The sequence below is a fragment of the Pristis pectinata genome, chromosome 6 (assembly GCF_009764475.1).
Source record: "Pristis pectinata isolate sPriPec2 chromosome 6, sPriPec2.1.pri, whole genome shotgun sequence".
Classification (NCBI taxonomy): Eukaryota; Metazoa; Chordata; class Chondrichthyes; order Rhinopristiformes; family Pristidae; genus Pristis; species Pristis pectinata.
In genome coordinates, this window is record NC_067410.1 from 70523493 (window position 1) to 70542252 (window position 18760).

Here is an 18760-nt window from a genome sequence, read left to right on the forward strand (position 1 = left end):
GGAAGTTGGAAGTAATCCGGTGGAGTTCACTTTGTTGCTGACCTGTAGAAGGAAGCAGGTATTTGTGTGTGGACGACCACGGTTCGGATGCTTTTCGGGGTGAGGAAGTCACTACCGAGTAAACACTGAAGTGTCGTTTGGGTTCCATCGTGAATCATTTGGATTTCGTATGTACTCTCTCTATGTTTTTCTACATCTACATCTTATCTTCAGACAACGGTGGTTGTTGAAGAAGCCCTTGCTCATGTTTCACCTTATGGCTTGCGGAACTGAACTTTAAGAACCATTCAGGAACTGGGAGTTTTGGACTTTGTCACACACACACACGAAGAGTTTAGTTTTGGGGTTAACGTTCGAGGTTTAACATTTTTGAATTCTAACATACTAACATTTTTACTTTTATTTTACGTATTATCATAAGTAGTGATTAATAAAATAGTTTTTAACACTAAATCATGCTCAGTGTGTTTCTTTTGTTGCTGGTTTGTGACAAGTGCAAGGTATTTATGCTCGAATGAATTCAAGGAAGTGGCATCAAAGTGTAAACTGCTACTGTGTATTTCAAGTTCCATCATACATTAGCACATCCAACACATGGAGGACTTTGCCATCCATGCCTTAAATCACAGATCTTCCATTTCATTTCATCTTTTAATAGATTTGAAAATGTATGGCACACAAAGATGTGATGCTGTATGATCCAATTTCTAGGCACAAATTTTTTATCTTAAAGTACATTTGAGTAAAAGCACATAAAGAGTATCATGAAAACATCATATAGAAAAGTGACCCATGATTAGGGACTGGAAATAGAACTTCATGAGTTCTTTCCTCCTTACAAAAGATGAGCATTTCATATGACAAATTTCTTTTGAAAATAATTGTTGACCTGCAAGGCCAGATACTCTCTTCCGTGGAGGTCCTCCCATAATACCTAACATTTTATACACCAGTTAAAATGCTAATGGTACATCAATACTTGTACAAATAGGTAGAATATCTTAAATCTAAAAACAATTGCCAGCAGCAACAAGGCAACCACACGTTATTCCTATACCATGTCTTAAGATGGTATCACAGGGAATTTGGAATATAAATCATTAACTTCACAGCTGTGCCTTTGTGGCTCATGGCTGCTTTGAACACCAAGAATGTAAGCATCATGTGGCCATTGCTGTTTCCTGGGTTTCTGGTATGTTCAGAATTTAACACTGGTTAGGAGTTGTGGCTTCTGACCTTGGCTGTGAAAACATTAATATTAATTAAAATAAAGTGAAACAGAATGTTTGTTTGAAACTGGTTTTAACACACAATTTTTACGGTTTAAACCAACAAGCACCAATGAGATGCATTTTTGCTGGAACCTGACATGAACCTACACATATGTCCTTATGGTGAAAGTGTGAAGTGAATGGATGAAATGAAGCAATAGATTTACAGATGGCTTGGAGACTGAGTGAGATGGTGTACAAGTACTTAGCTCCTGCTCCTTATGTTCTTGTGGGGAAGATCCAAAGGTGGCTTCTGCTTTCAGAGGGGCAGCAGTCCACTTTCCTCGCCATCCCTCTCCCCTGCAGCAACTAGTGTTACTCTGCATGGCTTCATGGCCTCCTGTGGACTTAAACCCATAGCATGATGGCCATGAGCACAATCTTTCTCCCGGTGAGTAATATGTCCAATAGGATAGAGCAACACTGCACTCTTTTACTAGGGGACGTCCTCAGAGAATTTTGAGAACAAATGTTGAAAGTATGTTTAAATCTTGATGATATGTCTCAGAGACTATGCTGATGTGTTTCAAAAGTCCTCTTCAAGCTTCCAGCAAGAAGTGATTCGATAATTCATGTTAAGTGGTGCTCAAAATCCTTAGCCACATCTAATTTACTCCCAAACAGGATGATGGCATTAGGTTAAATCGTAGGCACACATTAGAGCAGGCATGATAGTGTAGCAGTTGGCATAACGCTCTACAGCGCCAGCGATCTGGGTTCAAATCTGGCCACTGTCTGTAAGGATTTTGTACGTTCTCCCTGTGTCTGTGTGGGTTTCCTCTGGGTGCTCCGGTTTCCTCCCACATTCCAAAGATGTATGGGTTAGGAAGTTGTGGGCATGCTATGTTGGCGCCGGAAGTGTGGCGACACTTGCGGGCTGCCCCCAGAACACTCTAGGCAAAAAGATGTATTTCACTGTGTGTTTTGATGTACATGTGATTAATAAAGATATCTTATCATTAATAATGATGGCTTTCTTAATCAGTGCTGGCAGGAAATTTAACTTTCAATCATTCTCTTAATGATCCTCTGGTAGCCATTCTTACCAATGGTTCAACCTTTTTGCATGGTGGCATCTTGCATAAAATGCATGTTGTCAGCATTGGAGCTTCAAACCACCCAGGGGTCATTAGCATTAAAGTACCTGGGGAAAATCAGCTCCTCAGTGCTTGAAAATGTCAAGATGCCCAAAATTTATTTAATATGTTATTCATGGATCACAATCTAGTACGAGCTATGGAAATTCTATTATTTCCATTTGCTGCATCTTGATTTATGACAATGCTAAATTCAGTTTGTTATAAGCATCACAAATCTTATGCAGCAGTAGAATAGAAAGCAGCACTATTGTATGAAATAGGGACGATGTTACATTATTATGTATCGAAGAGTAGTAACAGAGAATTAGGAAAATAAACACTGTCCAGTTAATTAATAAAGGGTTTACACTTTAGGTTTATCCAGAGGTGGAGAACTCATGCTTCATCAAAATGCAGGGAAAAGCAAGAAAAATGTTGATATTACAAAATACATGCTAATATTAACTTAGTTTTTTTTTCTCTCTCTTTTTTTCCCACCCCATTTCTTGCCCTTTTCCTTGGAGCAGACTCGATGGGCCGAATGGCCTGCTTCTGCTCCCTTATCTTTGTGATCTTGCGATCTTATAAATCCATTGCAGAGTAGTATGTAAATCAATGATTTGCTGAGATAAAACAATTACCATTACTAAATAGTCATACCTGCTTTGTTGTTTGTATCTCTCAGTCTGTACATAAATACGTAAGCAGTTGAGGAACTGGAAAATATTAAATGATTTATTTTTAAAGAAGAACAGGGCAGACATCATGTCTTCTACCAATATAGATCAATATGTACATTGTTCTACCAGCTTCTTTAATTTCCCAGTTTTTGCCCCTTCTATATGTTTGCAGGTCAATGTAAATATATTTCAAAATTTCTCCTTCACCAAACAAGTGATTACCTCATGAATATATCTAATGGACAAGACTACAGGCCTTTGAGTGATTTCTTTCAAGTATCTTTCAAAAATCACATAACAATACTTGTTAACTCTAAAATTTCTTACAAAATGAATTTTGCATTAAATAAATTTGATCATTACCTCACAGAGATATTCTTTCCCATCTTAATGAAACATCATGATGAATAAGTATACATTGACGACATGCAAAGAAAAACATCAAATTGTAACTAGTTGTCAGGCAGAAGTTATGTTACAGGAGTTCAAAACCTGTAAGCACCAACACAATGAATGTAATGATTATTGAAGAAGAATGAATAATAAATTCAGTGAAGTAATGACCTCAGTTCTGAGTAAGTTTATTTGACAGCCTATGTCAATCCTGTACATTCTTCATTAGAGGAAGAGGACAGTAGGCACATGGGAATGCCTGTACTTCCACCTTCTCCTCCAAGTCGCACATTTACTCAGTGTAGAGATATATAATTATTTTTGCATTATTTCTGGGTCTAATCCCAGGAACTTTACCGAACAGCATTATAGGAATAGCTTCATCACTCAGAATGCAGAGATCAAGAAGGTGATCCACCACTCTCTCAAGGACAAATGGGCCTTACCAATGACAATGTCATTCTGTAAATGAATAAAAATACAGCCATTGTCTGGTAGCTCACATGATCAGTCTGATGTACTTAATGCAAATACTGTAAATGTTAAAATTTTATCTTTAAAAAGAGCTGGCATGGAATTGTGGACACCTAAGTAAATGAGGTTCCAATTCAACTCCTGCAGTGATGTCCTAAGACTGGGATGATTGACCTCCAACGACCACAACCATCTTCCCTTGTGTGAGGTATAATTCAGTTTTTGAAGTAATTTAATTTCACTCCAGGACACAAACTGACAAAATGCCATAGTAACATGGTCAGGCTGTCTGCTACTGCTCTATTATTTCCTGGAACTGAAAAACTTTCTATTCATACTTTGGAGAACGTTTCATTCTGTTGATAACTTTTACCTTTCGAACGTTTTCATCATTAAAATTGTACCAATCACCAGTATCTGATTTGATTTCAGCATAATAGTGGCCACTTCCATAGGTTCCTATGTGATGCCATATTACAAACAATTCATACTTCTTCTCCTAAAGCAGAGAAATGAAACAGAAAGGTATCATTAATTTAATTTTACTTTGCACTGGCCAATTATCTGAATTTACATTTCTGACAAATTGACCAAACAGTTAATTTTATTGCTGTCAAGTAGATAAGGTATAATCAGCATTTTCTTGTCATGCAAATGATTCCTTCACCACAATACAGGGCATAGCCAATATCTGTAGGGATTTTGGAAGATGGGCTAATCACCTGGCCAAAATTCTGCCAATAAAGTGAAATTGAATACAGAAATTGCTGTAAATACTCAGCAGGTCCGGCAGCATCCATAGAGAGAGAAACAGAGCCAATGTTTCAGATCAAAGACCTTTCATTGACCTGAAATGTTAACCCTGTTTCTCTTCCCCCAGATGTTCACAAACCTGTTGAGTATTTTGAGCTTTTTCCTTTTTTTATTACAGACTTGCAGTATTTTGTTTTAGGGTCTTTGCTTTAGAATACTCAAGAGAAATAAAACATTTCTCATTACAGATGCTGGCATTTAGACTAACAGATTTCCATAATTTTTGACTCTGAGTTCGGCATGTTTTGTTATATCTTTGAGTTTATCCATGTATAAAGCCATGTAATCATCCTATCCTGAAAATATTTTGCTAAGGTTAAAAGAACAAGTGGATTATCCTTTCAAAATACCAGAATTTTCCTTAACTTTGCTCAGATTCTCAATCACAGATGCCGAGGTTCAGAATGGAAAGAGATATCAAAAGAGAAAGAGCAGTGATGCAGCAATAGTGCAGCTGTCTCACAGCTCCATGCTCCAACAAAGAACTGTTTGTTTATTCTAACTAACACTTAGTTCAAGAAATAAGCCAATAATTGTCCAATAGTCCTGTTACATTAGTTGTTGTTTTGTCAAGTAAGGAATTTGTTGGAAATTTTCTCATATTGTCTCAAAAATATGTTGTAACCTTTGAGGTAGTTAGTTGACCATAATCTGTGCTGTTTATGTTCAGTGCTGTATGCATCATTGCTGCTTTATCAAGCAAAGCAGTTTTACTTCAGACTAGTTAGAAAGGCTCATACAAACACTGACTCCGAAAACTAGTTGGAAATGAACACCTGTGCAGTGGGATGGTCTGAACCAGGAGGATTAATTTTTCTGCACTCTGATTTTGAAAGCAAGATAAAACTCAAGCAAAAGAAATGTGAATGATCAATTAATGAGATACCTAACATAGAAACAGAGTTGCTCAAAAAACTCAGCAGGTCATTCGGCATCTGTGGTAAGGGAAACCATTCGCATTTCTGGTCTGACACCCTTATGAGAATTGGGAAACAGAGCAAACATATTAGTTTGCAGCAGCACAGAAGGTGGCTGAAGAATGCAAAGAATAAATGGAATGGCAACCACTCTTCCCAAAACCACAAGGAATTGCAAAGTGTTGTGAATGCAGCCCAGTCTGTCATGCAAACCAGCTTCCCCTCCATTGACTCTGTCTACACCTCCCGCTGCCTTGAGAAAGCAGCCAACATATTCAAGGACTCATCCCACCCAAGTCATTTTCTCTTCTCCCCCCTCCCCTGAGGCAGAAGATACAAAAGCTTGAGAACAAGTACCAGGAGGCTCAAGGATAGCTTCAATCCTGCTGTTATAAGACTCTTGAACAGACCTCTTACGTACCAGTGATATACTCTTGATCTCTCAATCTATCTTATCGTGGCCCTTGCACTTTATTTGTCTACCAGCACTGCACTTTCTCTGCAACTGTAACACTATATTCCACAGTCAGTTCTTTTTTTCTTTTGTACTTCTTCAGTGTACTTATGTATGGAAAAATCTGTCTGGATGAAATGCAAAAGCTTTTCACTGTATCTCATTACATGTGACAAGAATAAACCAATGACCAGGACTGTTGCATATGGTCAGCATGCCTGCCTATGCCAGTGAAAGAGAAAAAATGGGCCAAAATCAGAGACAGGAGAGGCTGTTCCACAAGCTTGCAGTGGGCCTCATTCTAACAGTGCTAGAGTCGAAAGGCAGAGCGGAAAGAGTGAAACTGGGCTGGAGAAATAAAATGGGCAACAGAGAAGTCAGTTGCCTCAGTGGACTGACCGTAGGTGCTCTGTAAAGCCCACGACGTTGTACCAAACTATATAAACCTACTATTTGCTCCAGCTTTTATACAGGAGACAGTTTTGCTAACACTGAATGTAGTACACTCGATTGGAAGAGCTGCTTCTGAAACTCTGCTTCACTTGGAAAGATTGATTTTCACTTTTTTTGTTAATTTAATACCGAATAAGACAACTATTTAGTGCCAGATCTCCAGAGAGTTCATTCCTGAGCAATGTTTCGGAAGCTGGTGGGGGGAAATAACATTTCACTGAACTGGTGAGTGAGGGAAAAGGGATAAATTATACCCGGGGAGTGTTAAAGCAGAGTTCGAAGAGCATTGCCCTACTTTCAATTTTTTCCTCTACATTCTTCACATCTGATGAATGATATTGTCCTTATTATTTTGGACTAATTAGACATGTCTGGAGATCTGGCACTAAATAGTTGGCTTGTTCGGTATTAAATTAACAAAAAAATAAAATCAATCTTTCCAGAGCACCCGGAAGAAATGCACGAAAACACGTGAAATCCACACAGAGAGCATCTGAGGTCAGGACTGAAGCCAGATCACTGGAGCTGTGATGCAGCAGCTCCACTAGCTGAACCACTCTGTCATCCATTTTTTTACGATGAAGAGCAGCAAGGCTTTGGTACAACTTTAACTTTACAACTTGGTACTACAGGTTTTTTTTATGGGTGTGAACCTTCTTCACTTACCCGATGTACTAACAATACTGAATGCAACCTGAATCAAGGTAAAATCATTGAGGATGTAATCATGCCATACAAAAGCCATTTCAAATATTGATACCTAATTTATGCTCCACAAGCTCAGCATGGTTAAGATGTCAAAACTACTTTGCACCATTACAAAAATAGTGGTGTGAACGCACTTCAAGATTAATTTTGTTGCCAACTAATATTATATCTCCTGGGAAATGGCAGTCTGTGTGTAGCATATATGTCCATTTATAGAAAAGTGAATGTGGCAATCTAAGCAGAATGTTTATGGCACTTCGACACAAAATCTAAAATAAAGTTAGTTGCACAAGAATTATTATCCTAATTGGAGAAGAAAGCAAATTAGATATACAAGTTTTTAAATTTTAAATTTAAAATATGTAGAACCTACAATGACCCAAGAACTATACCTCAAAATGCAAAGTATAGTGAGAATATATAGCTCATCTAGCACATTGAAGGTGGAATAGTTCTCTTCCTCCATCCAACCCACGAACAAGGACAACACATCTCAATTTACCAAAAATACTACTGTTTCTAGGCCAGATCCAGTGGAACCACAATACTCCGGCATTACTATGTCTCAATGATGCGGAACATCCTAGTTTTGCGTACAGTTTGCAATATAATTGCCACATGTATGTGTTCCTTCCATGTGGCAGTGTGAATGCACAGTGATTTATTTTGTCCAGTGACAAAGAGCCGCTGAGCACTGAGTGCAGGCTAAAAAGGTAAGGGCCAAAGCCTTGCATAACGAATGCTATATATGGTGACCTTCAGCCACTTAATCTACCTTAAACATTATGTTTGTGTTATTTCTGTACTACATGTTAGGAGAGTAAAACACAAGTAACTTAATTCAACTATTGCTCACTTTCAGAATTATGCTGTCAGCCACATCAAAGAGAATGGCAATTTGTCATTCGACCTGAACAGCAAAACACTGCACAAATAAATAAATGGCATCCAGAACCATGAAACCCTGCAAATAATTCAAAACAGGCTTCAAAAGCAACCATTACCAGTAATATTGCTTGAGAGGGTCTTTTTGTATAAATCAAGGTTCCAGTCTCTTATAAAGAATCCAAATCTTGATATTAATTAAACTGAAACATTAAACATTTATTTGTAGCCAAGCAACATGTCTTTTTTTAAATTCATCTGATCATGATATTCATGCTGAAAGTAAGTTTGGAAGTCCTGCAGAGGATCACAGTGAACAGAACAAAATAATAAAAGCCTCCTTTCAAAACTGAAGAGCACTGAACTATTTATATGTTATCCTATGAATTTCAGGCTGAAGGACATTGTTGAATGGGAACAAAGGCTCCTCACTCAAATAGAAACAATTCACTTTCAGACTTTGAACATTCTGTCCACACAGGAAACAAGGAGTGCTAGGAATTAGATACAGTGTGTGTATATGTACAAGTAGGGAGCTGCAGCTCTCCCTGAAAGGAAATTTCAGCAGGAACTATTTTCCATCCAATCACAAAACTGCTAAAAATCTAAAGATTTCAAATGGGGGGAAACCTTTGTCAATTAGTCTTTGCAGTTTCTTAGCCCATGATTGTTCTAAGCAACATAACATGCAGCATTTTACTGAACTTCACACTCGGCTCCCCATTGATACAGGTGTTATAATTGAGTACATCTATGCAGTGTGTTGAAGAGTAATTTAGGAAAACCATTAACTAACTCCAAAATAGTTACTAATAGATTTTAATGATGTAAAAAGACATTTTGTTGAAATTTAGCTCAATATATCTTGCAACAGTTGTGTAATTTAACTTCTCAAGAAAGAAGATAACTTACACAACTAATTGCAAGGCATTCAGTTGGGCTGTTTTGAATTTTTAATGTCACGTTCATGCCTCAAACCTGTTCCTGTGAAATTAACTGTTTAGTCAGAATTGAAGTGTGTCAAAGCCATTCATTTAGCTTACAATTCACATTGCCAGATCTTGGAGTAATGTTGAGCTGAAGAAAATTGTGGTTTAGGTTCCCATTGTGTGTCAGACATGTGGTCTGTCAGAGGCAAGTGAGGAGTTGACAATCAGAGTGGTGGTAGAAATTGGAAGGAGGCTGGGGGCAGATCAACAAATTGCAAGGGACTGGGGTTGATGGAAGTCTCAATCCACTTCAGTGCTACTGACTGAGAGGAAATCATGGGATGTTGGCAGGGAAGATTCTTTACATTTGGTATCTACAATGATTTCTTGACAGCATCACTTCTGGGGTGTAATTCCACAAGGCTTATTGAATTAATTCCACATGGGTGGATTTCATTGAACTGGTGACTGTGGGAGAAAGGACTATGAGTGGTTGTTAAAGAAAAGGTAGAAGGGGACACAAGCCACTTTCAATATTTTCTACTTCCTTACCTCCTCCTCTGTAGAAATTTCCTCTGACTGATCTAAAGGAGAAAATAACATAAACACATCAGGAGAGTTTTTGACAATGTCATACCTATAAGCATATGAGATCAATCAAGTTTCTTTCAATAGTTGGGCAGGCATGGTGGTGTAGTGGGCAACATAACGCTATTACAGCACCAACGACCTGGGTTCAATTCTGTAAGGAGTTTGTACGTTCTTCCCGTGTCTGCGTGGGTTTCCTCTGGGTGCTCCAGTTTCCTCCCACGTTCCAAAGATGTACGGGTTAGGAAGTTGTGGGTATGCTATGTTGGCGCCGGAAGCATGGCGACACTTGCGGGTTGCCCCAGAACACTCTACACAAAAGATGTATTTCACTGTGTGTTTCAATGTACATGTGACTAATAATGATATCTTATCTGTGCAGATGATTTGTCTCTGATGGTTCCACCAACAAACCTTTAGCTGCCTCAGTCTTTCTTTCTTCATACTCCACAGAATTTCCTTTCTGCACTCCCGGGGTTAAAAGTGAACTTTGTCTTCTTTTCAGAGTCTTCAAACAGTAGTTACTCGGGGCATTATTCTCCTGTGAGAGCAGAATATTAGTTGTCTAAATAGGGCATAGAGATTCTGAACAGGATCTGCTGTTCACTTCACACTTTACTTCAGGGAAATCTGATCTGCCTGTGCCCAGATTCTGATACATTCCATGTTCCAATGCATTCAGTACTTCTAATAAATGTTCTACAGATTCCAAACCACTATGTTTCTAGAAACCACGCAAGTAAATGTCCAACAATATTGTTTCATTTGTTGTTGGCTTGCCACAATCTAAAAGTGAGGAAATCACAGACATGTTTAAAATTTCCTTAAAAACTCTTAAAGCCTTTGTGTGCTTTGCATGTTTAATCATTGAATACACCTTAATTACTCCATTGAGTAAAATAGTTTTATTTCACATGAACTCAGAGGTTGAAATGTGAATAAAAATGAATCTGGAATCAAGTTGGAACTCAGCAACTCAGGAAAGTGGGTTGGGATTCCCTTCACTTTACATGCCATTTACAACCTGAAACTGAGCTAAAACTTGTGGAACTCAAATTAACACCTTAAGTAAATACTTAATCTACCAATCAATGTTTCTGATGAAGCATCTCAAAAACATTTCAGGAAGTGGGAAGTGAGGAGTATTATTAACTTTGCAATCATTATCTCTGTCTGGCCCTTTAAACATCCCTCCTATTTTTGATTTCCAGTGACATTACTATTGACATTAATCACCAAAGATATTTTAATGATTAGGGGACAGCAGGTAGGCTGAGGGAGGGTGGCCTCACGTTGTGCAATTTACATTAGTTTTAGATTATCACTCAATGTGAAAACTACCTCTGTCTGCTCTTGCTACTAACTGGTCATGCTGAATGAATAATTTCCTCAATACTGTACTTTTAATCAGCCACCTTTGACATCCAATGGCTTTGCCATGACAGTGTTTCCCAACATCAATAACCTGGGTTCACACTTGACCAGAAATTCAACACTATGGCTACAGAAGCAGGTCAGAGGCAGGGAAACCTGTAGCAAGTAACTCACCCCTTGACATCACAAGGGCTTCCAGCCATCTACAAGGCAAAGGTCAGGAGCATGATGGAATTAGGAAGGGTCTTTCCTTTTTCAGTGCATTCAACTTACACTTTCATATTAAAAGAAAACTCATGGAATTCAAATGAATTTCTAATTAAATACCTTCTTGTCTGACTAATCATTAATAATTCACTTGAATATTCATATGTGAAGAAACCCTTCAAAAAATGTTGCCAATTAAAGAATACACAACATTGATAGCTAAAAGCTAACAAATTAAAAGGCAACTTTTCCTTGTAAAACAATTAAAATCCTGCTTAATCATTGTTTGGAGTCAGATGGAAATCCTTGAAACATCTTGCTGCCGCTTATCATGCCTGTGTCAGTGGTGAAGACTTCCTACAGTAAGAGTCCCTGTTTGTTGAGCCCTGTACAAACACTGTTTCACATTGGAGGTTGATGTGATTAACCCTTTAAGGCATAGCAGCCTCCACAATGGTACAACTGAGTCTAGATTTCCAAATATTGAACAATAGATATTTTTGTATTGAAAAGGTTAATGCATCAACCCCACCCCATCACCACCCACCCACCATCATCCTTCTTCTTCCCATTCTTGTACAGCGATTTATGCCATCATGTGACACCGTGGGCACCAAAGTTGTGAATATCATCCGCATATAACTGAGAAGATACTCTCCAAATGAGTCACAAACCCCAGCAAGATGAATACATTTACATTCACTTCTTACCTTGCTTGCTGTTAATTTTGGACACCATTCATTGCAAACAACCTAAAGAAAAAATATTAAACTGCAGTTATTATTTTAAATTATCCACTTCTTGGGAGAATATTCCACCAAACTGTTCATTATTTAATGAATGTAAAGCAAATAAGCACATTGCAGTCTCATTAACTTCTCTTGAAAATCTGCTTTAGCCCAAAAGTTGCTGGAACAAGTATGAGGTACAAACAGATAGATGTCTTGCCCAGCAATTTGTGGGCTCTGGTTTTTGTTTGACTTACATTTAATGTGCAAGAGTTTACCATTCGTTAAATATCCCATTAACTTATTTGGGACTAGTAATGCCACAATGAGCACTTTCATGCAATGCAGTGATATCTTCCAAAACCCACCAAATTAATTAGCAGGACACATAAAACAACATCAGCTGCTCTCCCAAATTCCACAGTATCGAGGCTTTGCTCACACTCGGCCATCACCAAGGATCTGGCCACACCATCCACATACCAACAGGCTCTAAAACAGGCCGTTTACTTGGATCAAACTTTGCTACTGTTTTAATCAGTACCACATATACGATCTGGCAGGCCTCATGTTGATCATGTGTTTGTGAACAAACTGCATGATGGGCCACAAGCTTCCACCATCATGGTGGGAATAGGGGATGAAGGAGCAGGGAGATCAGGAACAGCAGTGGGGGAAAGGAAAAAATAGGAAGACGGAGAATTTTGGGGAACACTGAGAAGGTGCAAGTCAATGCGGAATGTTGTGCATGGAGTGGATCGGGAAGGAGACTTGTGAGAGACACCTCAAAGCATTGGAGAGATACTACCAATGTTAACTCTGCCAAATCCTCCAAATCAGGGTAAGGGAACCAACATCAACTTCTCTCCTAGGCTAATTTCCCAAAAACCTCTAATCATAGTGAGCTAGCTGCAAAGACCTGGTCACATTGTCCACATGCCCAACACTAGACTTCAAAATGGGTTCTCAACTCCGGGCTCTTTCACAGCTGCATTAACTAGAGCAAAGGGAAAACACCTCATCGATATTCTCAAAAATTTTTTTGAAAAACTGAATCATCCTCATCTACACCCAGCCCATGATCACCAAAAATGGTGGGACTGAGGACCATCCATAGAGGTTGTAAGAACTGAGTCTCTTCATCAGGACCAGAAGGAAGCTGACTGGAAATGTTGGAAGGGGTGCAGGGCCATGAATATCTACCCCCCATTAATCATATTTGCTCTACTGTAGAAGACTCTACGTGTCCCACATGGACCTCATCAGACACCTCATAACCTACAGAACTGGAGCAGAAGAAAGTTCTCTTCAACCCTAAAGAACTGCCTAGGAAGAGAAGATCAAGAAGTAGATGTATTAATATTTCTCATCTGCAAGACCAACTGCAATCCTCATTTTATGAGCCATGATCAGCACTCCTTACCTGATAACTCCCATCCTTCTGTGGTCTCTGCATTTCATCCAATTCATGGCTTTGAGATCTTACAGTAAACTCTGATCCTAATGAATGAGATCGTCGATTTCTATGTGCCATTGCTGTGCCTTTGGATTCCTATGAAAAGATTAACCAAGGTTTGTTCAATGGATAATAACAATATTTTAAATTGTCCACTTTTTGGAAGAATATTCCAGCAAACTATTCAATATTGAATGATCATTGGGCCTAAACACCAAATATTCCAAAAATTACCTGAGACTGAAAAGCAAAATTGCAGTCTCATTGACATCTCTTGAAAATCTGCTTTAGCCCAAAGGTTGCTGGAACAAGTCTGAGGTACAAATAGATGGATGTCTTGCCCAGCAATTTGTGGGCTCTGGTTTTTGTTTGACTTACATTTAATGTGCAAGAGTTTACCATTCGTTAAATATCCCATTAATTTATTTGGGATGAGTAATGCCACAATGTGCACTTTCATGCAGTGCAGTGATATCTTCCAAAACCCACCAAATTAATTAGCAGCACACATAAAACAACATCAGCTGTTCTCCCAAATTCCACAGTATCGAGGCTTCGCTCACACTCAGGCATCAGCAAGGATCTGGCTAAATCATCCACATACCAACAGGCTCCAAAACAGGCCGTTTACCTGGTTCAAACTTTGCTACTGTTTTAATCAGTACCACATATACGATCTGGCAGGCCTCATGTGTTTGTGAACAAACTGCATGATGGGCCACAAGCTTCCACCATCATGGTGGGAATAGGGGATGAAGGAGCAGGGAGATCAGGAACAGCAGTGGGGGAAAGGAAAAAATAGGAAGACGGAGAATTTTGGGGAACACTGAGAAGGTGCAAGTCAATGTGGAATGTTGTGCATAGAGTGGATCGGCAAGTAGACTGGTGAGAGACACCTCAAAGCACTGGAGAGATACTACCAATGTTAACTCTGCCAAATCCTCCAAATCAGGATAAGGGAACCAACATCCACTTCTCTCCTAGGCTAATTTCCCCAAAATCTCAGTGAGCTAGCTGCAAAGGGCTGGTCACATTGTCCACATGCCCAACATAAGACTTCAAAATGGGTTCTTGACTCCGGGCTCTTTCACAGCAGCATTACCTGGAGCAAAGGGAAAACGCCTCATGGATATTCTCAAAGATTGATTTGAAAAACTGAATCATCCTCATCAACACCCAGCCCATGATCACCAAAAATGGTGGGACTGAGGAGCATCCATAGAGGTTGTAAGAATTCAGTCTCTTCATCAGGACCAGAAGGAAGCTGACTGGAAACGTTGGAAGGAGTACAGTACCAGGAATATCTACCCCACCATCAATCATATTTGCTCTACTGTGGAAGACTCTACATTTCCCACATGGACCTCATCAGACACCTCATAACCTACAGAACTAGAGCAGAAGGAAGTTCTCCTCAACCCTAAGGGTCTGCCTAGGAAGAGAAGATCAAAAAGTACATGTATTAAATTTCCTCATCTGCAAGACCAACTGCAAGCCTCACTTTACCAGCCATGATCAGCACTCCTTACCTGACGACTCCCATCCTTCTGTGGTTTCTGCATTTCATCCAATTTATGGCTTCGAGATCCTACAGTAAACTCTGATCCTAATGAATGAGATCGTCGATTTCTATGTGTCATCGCTGTGCCTTTGGATTCCTATCAAAATATTAACCAAGGTTTGTTCAATGGATAATAACAATATTTTAAATTGTCCACTTTTTGGAAGAATATTCCACCAAACTATTCAATACTGAATGATCATTGGGCCTAACCACCAAATATTCCTAAAATTACCTGAGACTGAAAAGCAAATAAACACATTGCAGGCTCATTGACTTCTCTTGCAAATCTGCTTTGGCCCAAAGGTTGCTGGAATAAGTCTGAGGTACGAGTAGAGAGATGTCTTGCCCAGCAAATTGTGGGCTTTAGTTTTGGTTTGAGTGACATTTATTGTGCAAGAGTTTACCATTCATTAGATGTCCCATTAATTTATTTGGGACTAATAATGTCACAATATGCACTTTCACGCAGTGCAGTGATAGATCCCAAAACCCACCAAATCAATTAGCAGGACACATAAAACAGTATCAGCTACTCTCCCAAATTCCACAGTATGGAGGCTTCACTCACACTCGGCCATCACCAAGGATCTAGCTACACCATCCACAAACCAACAGGCTCCAAAACAGGCCGTTTACTCGGTTCAAACTTCGCTACTGTTCTAATCAGTACCACATTTACGATCTGGCAGGCCTGATGTTAATCATGTGTTTGTGAACAAACTGCATGATGGGCCACAAGCTTCCACCATCATGGTGGGAATAGGGGATGAAGGGCAGGTGTGATGGATATTCACTTCCTAGGCCCCATAAAGGCTTATTGCTAGCCTCAGCTTTTTAGCACAGCGACATGACCTGTCCAAAGGCCAAGAAGCGGTTGCTCATTGAGATAAAATCCCTTCTGCAAAAACAGCAGAAATTGTCCAAGGCTCAAGAGGTTTGTTGTTTGCTAAGTTAAACTTCTAACCAATATTAAGAATTACTTATTAGAATTAAACATGTTTCACATAAAATAAACTGTATTTAAGCTGCTTTGTCAGCTGTAACCATCTTTTTTGGGAGGAAAGGCCCACCGCTCAAAATAGTGATTATTGACAGCTAGACCTTTCCGTAGAGACTAAAGTAGTGGGGTAATCTAGTCCTTGAAGTGTAGGTTGATACAGTATAATCTCCCTATAGTGAGAGTACTCATAGATACTTATGCCAGATAGAACTTAAAGTCTTGACTTAAGTTTAGAGCTGTCGGATGGAACATTAAATATCATCACAGAGGGAGATCAGGAACAGTAGTGGGGGGGAAGGAAAAATAACAAGATGGAGACTATTGGGGAACACTGAGAAGGTGCAAATCAATGGGGAAGGTTGTCTATTGAGTGGATCAGGCAGGAGACAGTGGATAGACACCTCAAAGCTCTTGAGAGATACCAAATTATACATTGTATGCATAGACAGTATACATTGACCTCATGAAACATCTCATAACCTACAGAAATGGAGCAAAAGGAAGTTATCCTCAACTCTAAAAGACTGCCTCAGAAGAGATCAAGAAGCAGATGTATTAAATTTCCTCATCTGTAAGACCAACTGCAAGCCTCATTTTATGAGCCATGATCAGCAGTCCTTACCTCACTGTTATGTTTGTTCTTCTTCAAGAGACAAACTTCACATGGGTTTAACATCTGTATATTTTTATTAACCAATACATCCACCTGGCTTGCTTTCCCTCTCTTTTTACAGCCATTTTCTGTTCCCCCAGGTGACCCCTTCCATTGCCTACTGGGAAATGTAGTTCTTTATTATAACTACATAATAACACATCTTCCCCCTTTAAAGAAAAACAAACACAATACTTATAAAGCTGCCAAGAACCCTTGCCCACTCAGCAGCTTTCAATCAGTCTCTGAGGTGGTTTTGTGGTCCTTTTTGGTCTGGTACTTGTTTTCGCAGGTGTGTTGCTTTCATTTGCTGCATTACTATTGGTGTTTTCCTGGGAATTCTGGTCCACATGTTTATTTTCTTCATATGCTGGCCCCTTTGATGTACTGACAGTGGACGGGTCACAGCCATGGGTTGGAGCTTGTGGTCGTAGATCCATGTGGATCCTCCTCAGAGGTGTTCCTCGCTCCATCTGGATCTGGTGTGAATGTAGATTTACTTCCTCTTGCACAACTCCTTGCATGGACCATGTGCCAGAATCATGATCTCGGATTCGCACTTGATCCCTAGGCTTCAGGACTGGTAGGCTTTTCACTGTCTTGTCGTGATTCTGTTTCTGTTTTTCTTTCCCTTCCTCTTTAGCCTGTTTGACCTTGTGTGCTCCTTCAGGTATCAACAGGTTTTCATGTATTGGAAGGTTAGTGCATATGCGTCGACCCATCAGCATCTGGGCTGGTGAAAAGCCGTTCTGCAGTGGCGCACTTCTGTAAATCATTAGACTTCTGTGGAAATCCTCTCGTCCATATTGCGCTTTCTTCATGAGGCCCTTCACCACCTTAATTGAACTCTCTGCTAGGCCATTTTGGGTGATGTGGGCTTGAGGTTATATGTCGAAACCCCCAAACCTTGGCAAAGGATTCAAATTCACAGCTCGAAAATAGTGGACCATTGTCTGATATTACTTCACATGGAACCCCATGCCTCACAAACACAGCTTTCAGGAACGTGATAACTGCATTGCTGGACGTTGATTGCAGTGTCACAACCTCTGGGTAACTGGAAAAGTAGTCTGTTATAACAATATGGCTCTTCCCATTACAGTCAAACAAATCCACTCCAACTTTGAAATACGACCTGTGTGGTATGGGGTGTGGTGTAAGTGGTTCTGCTTGCTGCTTTGGTCTGTAGGTAAGGCATATTTCACATGAAGCAGTGGTCCGGCTGTTGTCTTGGTTCATCCTGGGCCAGTACCTCACTTCACGTGCTCTACGTTTACATTTCTCCTCCCCAAGATGCCCTTCGTGCATCTTCTGGAGCATCTCCTTGCGTAGTGACACTGGAATCACAAACTTGTTCCCTTTGAAGACCATATCTTTCACTGCTGACAGTTCAGCTCTGCATGCCCAATAATCCCGAATACACATTGGACAGTCATCCTTTGCTGCTGGTCATCCTTTCCGTATTGTATCATTGAGTACTTTCATTGTTTCATCTGCCTCTGCTGCTTTCCTAATCTGCTCTGTTCTATCCGGAGATACTGGAAGAGAGGTGACAATCATGTCAACATAGGTCTGTATATCTGCATTAACCTGTTGGTCATTCTTTTCTGTCTTGTCGACTGCTCGAGACAGCACATCAGCAGCAAACATATTTTTTCCCGGTGTGTAGATCATCTTCACATCATACTTCTGCAGCCTTATCAACATGCACTGCATCCTCATGGGACAGTCATTCAATGGTTTGGACATAATTGAAATCAATGGTTTATGGCCTGTCTGCACTTCAATAGCTTGCCCACAGATGTACTGATGGAACCTTTCATATGCATATGTACTGGCGAGAAGCTCTTTCTCTATCTGTGCATAGTCGGCTACCGCACTTGCATAGGCCATAGGTTGCCATGTACCATCATGCTGCTGCAGTAGTACAGATCCAAGGCCGCGCTGGGACACATCAGCTGATATCCTGATACACCTTTCTGGATCATAAAACTTCAGCACGGGCTCTTCAGTTAGGACCCTTTTCAAAGTTTGGAAACATTCTTCTTGATCATGAGACCAAACCCATTCATTTTGTTGCTCAAGGAGTGACCTAAGTGGTGCCAACACTGTTGACCGTCAAGGGATGAAATAGC

At 39.8% G+C, this 18760-nt stretch overlaps 1 protein-coding gene across 3 annotated transcripts in view; it reads right to left on the reverse strand.

The window, feature by feature from the left end:
* Nucleotides 1-647: 647 nt before the first annotated feature.
* The window catches only part of LOC127571957 (ubiquitin carboxyl-terminal hydrolase 47-like), a 33495-nt gene continuing 15382 nt past the window's right edge, over nt 648-18760 (reverse strand). For 2 of the 3 annotated variants that reach the window (XM_052018723.1, XM_052018725.1), the window contains exons 8-16: nt 14939-15067; nt 13377-13505; nt 11936-11977; nt 10059-10185; nt 9609-9640; nt 4271-4396; nt 3394-3416; nt 3011-3066; nt 648-1241 (exon numbers count right to left, since the gene is read on the reverse strand). In XM_052018723.1, coding sequence (XP_051874683.1) covers nt 1216-1241; nt 3011-3066; nt 3394-3416; nt 4271-4396; nt 9609-9640; nt 10059-10185; nt 11936-11977; nt 13377-13505; nt 14939-15067 — 690 coding nt within the window. In that variant the 3' untranslated portion in view covers nt 648-1215. The remainder of the gene's footprint in view (nt 1242-3010; nt 3067-3393; nt 3417-4270; nt 4397-9608; nt 9641-10058; nt 10186-11935; nt 11978-13376; nt 13506-14938; nt 15068-18760) is intronic. The other variant, XM_052018724.1, reaches the window with a different exon arrangement.